Raw genomic sequence first — 9,800 nt, 5'->3', positions numbered from 1 at the left:
AACCTTGATCAAGCACTCTTAGTACATAGTCCTGGCTCCTGCCTGTACATGTTAGCTCAGTCCTGGATTTCCTGGAAGTATAGTCCCTTCCTTCCCTTACATGACCATTATCCCTAGTCAGGTTATCTTGTAACTTAACCCCACTTCTTGGCCTGATGGCCAGGAGAGAAGGTGGGGCAGACCTGGAGAGTAGGGGTAGGGGGATAACTGGGGATAATGCTAGCTTTTAACAGTGAAGAATGACCCACTTCTGCAAGCTCTAAAAGTTCAAGTGAATCTGGGGATTTACGATTTTCAGCTTCATCAACCCAGATGCTCCTGTCCTGTGGGTCAAGTTATCATTCTGTAATCAACTAGGGTCCTAACCTTAGCATGGTAGACCTTCTTAGGCTGAAAATTTAACCTTCCTGGGAACTTCTAATCTTGCCATTAAAGTCCTGGTCTTGGTCCTGAGCTTTCTCTGCCCTCCTGTTGCAGGAGATGATTCTCTCTATATGCTACCCAGGAGGTCCTCTGGCTTTCACACTTAGCTTTTAATTTCTGATTAATTACATTCAGCATTTTTCTTGTTCCTGCATTTTTTCAATTGAGCTTAGCAATAGCCATCTAATTCCTCTGTCCTTATAGTTAATATTTACCGCATATTTTTCTCAAAAGCCTGAAATAACACACCCACAAGTGCATTGCCTTCCACCAAAATACTATCCCAGTACAGCACCAGTGAAAGTTTTAGCAATTGCAGGGCTATCTGTGCTCCACTTACCACCAGTACGGTATTCTTATTGCCAGTCCCTTGTTAGGTAATCCAACTCCAAAACCTCATCTTAATGTCTGCTTTCTAACATCACTTGTGTGTGTGTGTGTGTGTGTGTGTGTGTGTTTTAGGTGAAAGTTTATAGCCCAAATTAGTTTCTCATTCAAAAATTTACATACAGCTTTTTTCAAGACGTTGGTTCCTATCCCTGCAGTGTGTCAGCACTCTCCCCCCTTCCCTTTTCCACCCTGGGTTCTCCTTGTCCATTTGTCCAGTTTTCCTGTCCGTTCCTGCCTTCTCGGCTTTGCTTTTGGGCAGGTGTTGTCCATTTGGTCTCATATACTTGATTGAACTTAGAAGCATGTTCTCCGCATGTGCTATTTTTGTTTTATAGGTCTGTCTAATCTTTGGCTGAAAGGTGAACTTTGGGAGTGGCTTCAGTTCTAGTTAGCAAGGTATCTGGGGGCCATAGTCTTGGGGGTTCCTCCAGTCTCTATCAGACCAGTAAGTCTGGTCTTTTTTGTGTGAATTTGAATTTTGTTCTACCTTTTTCTCTCGCTCTGTCTGGGACCCTCTATTGTGATCCCTGTCAGAGCGGTTGGTGGTGGTAACCGGGCACCATCTAGTTCTTCTGGGCTCAGGCTGGTGGAGGCTGTGGTTCCTGTGGTCCATTAGTCCTTGCGACTACTGTTTTCCTTGTGTCTTTGGTTTTCTTCATTCTCCTTTGCTCTAGACGGGATGAGACCAATAGAAGTATTTTAGATGGCCGCTCACAAGCTTCTAAGACCCTAGACGCTGCTCACCAAAGTAGGATGTAGAACATTTTCTTCATGAACTATGTTATGCCAATTGACCTGGAAGTCTCCCGAGACCGTGGTCCTCAGCCCCAGTAACTCAGACCCTCAGGGTGTTTGGATGTGTCTGGGAAGCTTCTGTGGCTTTGCCATGGTCAAGGTGTGCTGACTTTGCCTATGTTGTGTGTTGTCTTTCCCTTCACCAATCTCAGGTCACTTTTGGTGTCAATTCTTGTAGATTGTGTTTCCTAGGTGAGAGATGAGATGATCTGAGATGGAGACTGGTGTGCAGGAAACTTCTTAGGGAATGTGCCTGTTGTCAGCACCGTGGAAGGGAAGGAATCACCGTTGGGTTTGTGATGCGGTGTCAACAAAAGCCTTGCTGGTGACCCTGGGAAGCTGTGAATGTGGACTGGCCCTACAGAGTTGTCCTGAGTTGTGAAAGGGTTTGGTCTTTATGTCTCTAAATTGTCCTGTTACTGGATGCTAGCCAGCCCAGAAAGAGGCAAGACCTTTGGCAAGGTAGCTCTTTACTGCCAGAGCTGTTCCTAAGAGGGCTGACCACTGAGAATGTCTACCAGCACTGTTTCCAGCAGCCGAGGGAGTAAGTCCTTCATTTCTAAAGAGAGCTTAGTGACATATCTCAGCCTTCATTACACTTCACTGAGCACATCTGCTTTCATTTTACTGTGTAAATTACTCTTAGCAGTGTGGGAGGGTGAGAACTTTATTGCTTTGTTTACTAAAATGTCTTTCTAGCAGTTATTTCCTTCTCATTTCATTGAGGCGTGATTCTTCATAATTGAATTGTTAATAATTGTCTCTATTTTTATTTCTTCATATAATTATTTATTTTTCTATAACCTCTTTACATAATTGAATAGTGAACATGGGGCTTTTTAAAATCTGTTTACAAGGTACTTCCAGTCCCTTATCTAGCTTTACTATTTTTCATAGTCTCTTAATAAACAGCTAATAAAGCTATGAGAATAGAAAGAAGGCGTTACAGTTCTTAACTCTTCTAAATATGCATGAAACAATAGGAAGTTCATAATTTATTACCTTTCATGCAAATGTATGGAGACTGTACATCACCAGTAGAAAAAGACGTTTTGTGTTGTTTTTCTAGGAGTGGAGCTGGATTGCTGGTATCCATCACCACTCCTTCTAAGTATCCCTGCTTTACCCTGTGTGGTAACAGAATAGGTCTCCAGTCCCGTCAAGCTAACTAGCGTAAGGCATTGAGCCTTTGCTCCCTTATCGGAAAGATACGCCTCCTGTGTTCCCCAGTGAGTTGGAGTTTCAGCAGTTTGCCGTTTTCACTTTGAAAACATTCACCTGTGCTTTATTATGTACTCGCATGGTTGCCCCTGGTGGATTTGGATTCTTTCAGTAGCTCAGAGGTTGTATTGACACTCCGCCCTTAGTGATTCTTAGAAGTCTCTGTGGCTACTGGTACCTCGTCACTTTCTTTCACTGATTATCCACATCTGCAGATAACATAAAAATGTAACGGCTTTTAAGCATTCTTAGTACAGTAGTCACTGTGGCTAGTCATACTTTTGATGAAATTTTACATAAAACATACATTTTACATTAACTTTAACATAAGACTATTCTTTTTTTTTTTTCAAGACTTTCCATTTAAAGACGAAATAGAGAACTGTTTTTAGACAGTCCAGGCAAATTTGCAAGAACCACAATATGCATGTAGCCCGTGCCATAGTTATTCAACAATCATTTAAACATATGCAATTTCCAAGCACCTGGAATCGAAATCACGGGGATATAAAAATCAATTAGACATAACTTCTGCTCTCAAGAATCTCAGGAAAGCCAGGTGTGAAACCAGAATATCATGGTACATAGTAATAACCACTAAAACAGATATCACCGTGGAATTATAATGGAGGGAAAGCTCTACCTAAGGGACGTTTGAGTTTATTTTGAAGAGTCCATTCACCGGATGGCTGTGAGGTAGAAGGGCACTGCAGAGAGCGGGAGCGACATGTACAGAGGCAGATAAAACCAGGTGGCTACTTTGTCTGGAGCACAAGCTGCTTGTAAGGGAGCAGTGGGCAGTGAGCCTGGAAGCGGCGATAGGGAGGCCTTCACACGACAGGCTAAGAGCTTGCCTGACACTCTGGAAGAGAAGGAATGATACCACATTTGGATTTTTTTTTTTTTTTAAATCATACTGAGAGCAGTGTGCAGAATACATGGAGAGGGAGAGAGTGTTAGCAGTAAGTACATCATCACACAAACCTCAGATGTCGTTTGGAACTTTCCATAGGTGAGTATGGAAGCAAACACTTAGCTGGAAGTGTATTTATATGACTGGGTAAAGAAATCATCTTCATATAAGACTCTAATTCTATATCCATAAGCAAAGCGTCTTCACTGTGGTGAAAACAAATGCAGAGGCAATTGCTATGTTGACATAAAGAATGACTCCTCTTACCAGGAGTAGGGGGTTTTCATTGTAAAAGTGAACAAATTACTTGGCTTTCTGGGGAGTCTGTGAAAATCTTTATTATTATAATTATCACATGAGTTAGCTTCGTTTAGTTCATATGAATCCTTTACAGAAGACACATTAAAATATGAATGATGGTTTTCTAAACATGTTTAATGTAGGGGAGAAAAAAACCAACCTTTTCTTTAAACTAGTTACGGTCTTCGCATCACCCTGAATAATTTCCATTTTTAAAGCATAAAAGATTAATGCCATTTTAATGTTCCTATGAGTCAACCCATCATTTTAAGACTTTACATATTCACTAAATAAAATTACCATTTTGCAAACATTATAATAAATGCCCCTGCAGTTCAGTGGGCCTTTGCATTAATAGGATGGTGATTTAACTGTCACCTATTGTTTTTCAAAGAAACTTTATTAAAATTCTTGGATTCCCCAATAAATCTTTCTTTAGTTGGAATTTATCATGAAGACAATTATGTTATTCAAATTTTAAAATATATTGCTCGTTTAACATGAATGGTAAAGATTTTGGATACTATAATACTGTAAATTGATTCTGAAACCTGACTATTATATATATACAAGTTTTGCTTTTAGGGTACGAAAGAAAAATATCACTATGATCAGAGTATCTTTTTAAAAAATATATTCCATCTTACACCCTGGAACGATAATGTGAAAGATAAAAAAGTAAACGCATCCCTGTTCTTGAAAATAAGGAATGTTTTGAAGGACTAATACCAGATAATCCCCTTACATGCAGTTTCCTTAATTGTATTGATACAGGATCCTCTGCTGTCTTTTCTTTGATGGATCAAGCCTGTTAAAATGTAATCTAAAATATATTAATTAGAACTGTGTTAATAATTATTTTATGTATTGCGTTTCTTGCTGTTTTTAATTGTGCACATCAGAATGACTACAAAACTTAAAATTCTCTTATTTCCTTCTAGATTTACTCCTCACTACACTGTCTGCCTCTGGTAGCTCCCAGTTTGAGATATGGAAAAATTTGGTAAGAAATCTTCTCTTTGAAGCATTTTTAAAAGATGACTTTTTGTGAAAGCACACAGTTTCAGAAAATAAAATCGAAGTAATCACGTGGTCTCTTGGTTTCAACAATAAATAAGAGCCTTTGGTTGCATTGCTGCATTCCAGTTGCCGACTGTTGCTGAAGGAAATGATTGATTCAGCATCAGTTCCTCTGCAGGTTTTAGGCAAGACTGCCAGTTACACCAATCCATCTGCCCTAATGCACATGTCAGCAGGGCCCCTGCTAGGCTGTCAGCTGGCGACGGAGGTTACTGTCATTTAATTTGTCAGCATGATGGTTTATGAAGGAAAAGCATTTTAAAAGACTAATTTCTCTTCCTTGCCTTCAGGCTTATTTAAAGAAATAAGACTGACAGACACCAGGCGCACTGCCAGGCTGACCAAGGTTAAGGAGTCTCTCCCAGTAATTTTTTTTTAATTGGGAGTAGGAGATTTCCCAGTTGATGTCATGGTTTTCTTTTCTTTTTAGCTTGACATAGATTACATGCGAGAGTAATTAACGGAGAATCTTAAAGTTGGGTCTCAGGCTGCGTACTAGGCAGGATTTGAGACCAGGCAAACTTGGCTGGCTCCGTGACATCGTTCAAGTGTCTTTCAAGTATTAAACCTCACTTTCCTCATCTGGAAGGAGCCCTGGTGGTGCAGTGGTTAAAGCGATTGACTGCTAACTAAAGGTCAGCAGTTGGAAACTACCAGTGGCTCCGCAGGAGAAAGATGTGACAGTCTGCTTCTGGAAAGATTTATAGCCTTGGAAGCCCCATGGGGTGACTGTGACTCGGAATCGACTTGACAGCGGTGGGTGGGTGGGTTCCTCATCTGGAAAATGGGTGTAAGAATCTCTGCTTTGTACAGTGTTTTTGAAGATTAAATGAAACAATGTGTGTAAAATGCCCGACACACAGTAGGCAGTTACCAAGTTTTAATCTTAGAGTTCTTCTTGATTTCCCATCAATTTGCTCTTGACTGCCTTTTATTCAACCCAAATCAAGCCATAGCCTTTTATAGGTTTTTATTTAAATACTGGTGAAAAGTAAACTGAAGATGTAAAAATCGAAAGCACAAGCCTATGGAGGGAGATTCATTATCAGCTATCTCTTATAGCATGGTTAGTAATGAATATATGATGTTGGTCATGACTCAGACTTTGTGTGGGAAGCTAGGATGGGGGAGGGGCTTTGTTTAGAGAAGATCAAGTCTTCTAGCTACTACTATCTACTTTTAAACTAAGGAATTTGGTATTTTTTATAATGAGGCGAGGAAAAAGATACCTAAACCAGAAATATTTGTCTTTGTTTAATGTATCGCTTTATATTTTATAAATTATATATATTTTTTCTGATGACAGAATATTCTTAATGATTGCTAGAACTTAAGTCTCCCACTTCTAGGGGATGTCATTTTGTTTACAGATGGCCTTTTGTTCCCACCTCAAGTGAATATTGGGGTATTATAAAATGTAAGATGTATTTGATTAACATGTGCCCATCTGGAGGGAGAAGGCCTCATTACAAATAAGTAAAATGTGCAAATAAAATTAAGACACACTCTTTAAGTATAAAATGTCCTCTCAGCCTAGGCTGGTTTAAATGTAATAAAGTGAATCAACTCAGTAGGAGAGCAGAGATTTTGATTGGGATTTTTTTTTCCTTCATTATTGTTTTCTTTAAAGAAATTAATAAATTGGCTATTGGACAGTAGGGACTAAGGCTTGTTCTTCTGCAAATAGCGGGGTCAGTGAGATACCATGTTGACGATGAGTAAGTCATTAATACAAGTTGAGGAGAATGTAGACTCAAAATTAACTAGTCCAGATAAAGCATGGTTTACAAAAACTGGAGGATTTTTTTAAGTAGAGATGAGCAATACACTTTGCAATAACATACTACCAGTAATTGACACCCTCCCCCCCAAAAAATAATAACCACACACACAATAAAACCAGACTAACCGGTACAAACCTCATGCTGTGTAAGTTAAAAGAGACAGCAGTTGTTTCTGTCTGATCTACCCAGGATTATCAGAAGGGCTTCCAGAAAGATGCAGCATTTGAAATGGCTTGCACAGATGAGTATGGTTTTGGTGGCTGGACGTAAGAAAGAAGTGGGCAAGGAGGTGCAGTGGGAAACACGGGACGTAGTCAGAGAGTAGAAATGGGCCGGTTTTGGCCAGAGCATGAAAGAGACAGTGGAAGGTAAGGTAGAAAGATTAGTTCAGACAAGATCAGCAAAGGTCTTGACTTCTAAACTAAGTCATATGATCTTTTAAAAAACCTGTTCAGAATCTATGAAAGGACTGAGAGTGAGGTGAACAGAACCTTCATTATTGCAGTTAACCTGGCTGCTGCGTATCAGATAGATTGCCATGGAAAATCTGGAGGTGGGGCGATAACTTCAGGGAATTTATAATAATCTAGGAAAGATGTGAACGATTAAAGGAGTAAGATGTTAGGAATGGACAAGAAGGGGTAGACATGGAAGACAGGAAGACAGTTAACCGAGGGTAACTTGGATTTTGTGCTGGTGACCAGAAACATAATTTTGGGCAGGAAAAATGACATATATTGTAGATAAGGAACATGTCAATGAAGTGGTAAGAAATGTAGGACTAGCACTCAAGGGAGACGGTAGGTAAGTATCATGAAGTTGGGAAAAGTTAAGAGAAAAATGTCAAAGCCAGACCCTTGGACAACACCCACCGCCCTTTATGTCAGAGTTTCTCAACCTTGGCGCTATTGACTTTTTGGGCCAGATAATACTTTTTTGGGGACTGTCCTGTGCACTGTAGGTTGTTGTTCGGTATTTCTGCTGCCCTCACCCACGAGATGTTAGTAGTGCCTCCCCACCCCGAGTCGTGACAATCAAAAAATGTCTGCAGACATTTCCAAACGTCCCCTGCGGATAAAAGCAGTTGAGAATGACTGCTGTATGTGAATAAAGATAGGGTCACATGAGAAGCATCACGTATTTTCTGATTCCTTTTTAACATTATAAAGATGGTGGTTTTAACATTAAATCTTAAAACAAGCGTGCCAGCGCGCAGACAGTCATCCAGGAAAGGAGGCTTGCTGCAGCCTAGCACTGGTGGTTGCAAATCGAGCAGAAAACGGCAAAACGTCTCTGCTGTCCGCGTGGTCCGGTAGCTGCGTCGGTGGGTGTGGCGGTTGTGGTGGCAGAACTAGCAGTATTGATAATTCTCCTCCTACTCCTAGTAACTAATGTTAACTGAATATATCCTGTGTTCTGGGCTCTGTGCTAAGCATTTTATATGAATTTTTAATCCCCATAAAAACATTGTAAAAAACCTTGTAAAAAGGCAGTTTTTTCATCTGGAGGTGCAGTGATCAGTCAACTGATGCTTAAAGTAGAACTAAGTTAATTCAGGGCTCAGGCTAGCAAACAGTGAAGCTAGGAGTGGAAGTAGGAAGTCTGCCTCTACAACTTCTACCCTAAGTCATGACACAATAATTCCAGAAACCAAGTAGAAGACAAAGTAAGGACGTAGCTTCAGTAGAACTCCTGGCAAGCTGGCCCAGCTCTGGATTGCAGGGAAACAACGAAGCCCACTAAGAATAGCATGGGAAAGAGAAGGGCAGGCAGTGGAGTGGGTGAGTCCCCTATAGCATCCCAGGAAAACAGTGCTTGCAGCTCATGAGCACAGGACAGCCTTTATAAAAATACCTTTTAGGTGCCTGATACTTTACATTTTGCAGGACACTGTCCTATGTATCATTCCATGTTATCCTCTCAAGAACCCTATAAGTTGGCAGGAAGATTACCTTCTTCTGACACTGGGAAGACCATGACCAGAGCAGTCAGTGGCTGCCCCAAAGTGACACAGCTCATCAACGAGAACAGGACTGAACCCATATCGTCTAACTCTAAATCTAGTGGTCTTTCCACTAGGCTGTTCTGCTCTCTCAGTACTTGTTCAGAATGAAAGAGTATTGATTACATGTTTGTCTTTCCTACGTTCAGTAGCTACATACCAGCTTCATCTTTGAAAATAAGTAGTCATGATCCATATTAAAATGTGTTATCTAATGAGAATAATAACATGATCATGCAGTTTGCTGAGTCACGTTTGTCAAATAATATGTAAATACGACTAATATGAATGGAAATTAAGTTATATAGGTTTGTACTGCCAAGTAAAGAGCAAATAATGATAATGGGAAATTAAATTCGTGTAAATAAAGTACTGTCCCTTCCTGCATTTCTGTCATACACACAGTATGTCCTACGTGCTCTCACTGTGACAGGACGTATTATCTTTCTCAGTCATGAGAACAGCATATTGTACTTTTTCTCTTCATGTTCGCTGTGAACGTGGAGTCTTATCCATGGGGGCCTGTCACGTGACAGGTACTCAGCATTTCTTAATGGAGATGTATCATGAGGCTGTATCTAGAAACGTTTCTAGATAAGTTTATGTTTCAAAAGTCCTTACCAGATTTCACTGACCTTTGGTGCGTAGTTGAGTCGAGTCGGTATAATGGGTTGATATTCAGGTTTATCTCACATGAGGCTGATAGATTTTAAGGAAGATTTTTTACCATTCATTCACAAAACATCGTGTCCTCTCTGTGCCCAATGCTGTGATCTTTCTAAAATCCAAAAGCACTTGATGCAACGTATCTGATGTAATTTTAGATACTAGGTCAGAGCAGAGGGGGCCGTGAGACTGAAGACATTCCCGGGAATGAGAAAGAGCAGAGGGG

General features: G+C 40.3%; 1 protein-coding gene across 1 annotated transcript in view; it reads left to right on the top strand.

Moving 5' to 3' along the window:
* ITFG1 (integrin alpha FG-GAP repeat containing 1) overlaps positions 1 to 9,800 on the top strand; it is a 202,474-nt gene that overhangs the window by 66,172 nt on the left and 126,502 nt on the right. The window contains exon 7 of the mRNA XM_012554181.2: positions 4,984 to 5,045. Coding sequence (XP_012409635.1) covers positions 4,984 to 5,045 — 62 coding nt within the window. The remainder of the gene's footprint in view (positions 1 to 4,983; positions 5,046 to 9,800) is intronic.

The sequence above is a fragment of the Trichechus manatus genome, unplaced genomic scaffold (genome assembly GCF_000243295.1).
Source record: "Trichechus manatus latirostris isolate Lorelei unplaced genomic scaffold, TriManLat1.0 scaffold00014, whole genome shotgun sequence".
NCBI lineage: Eukaryota > Metazoa > Chordata > Mammalia > Sirenia > Trichechidae > Trichechus > Trichechus manatus.
Note: the sequence above shows the minus strand (reverse complement) of the source record. Positions and strands in the feature narration are given on the sequence as shown.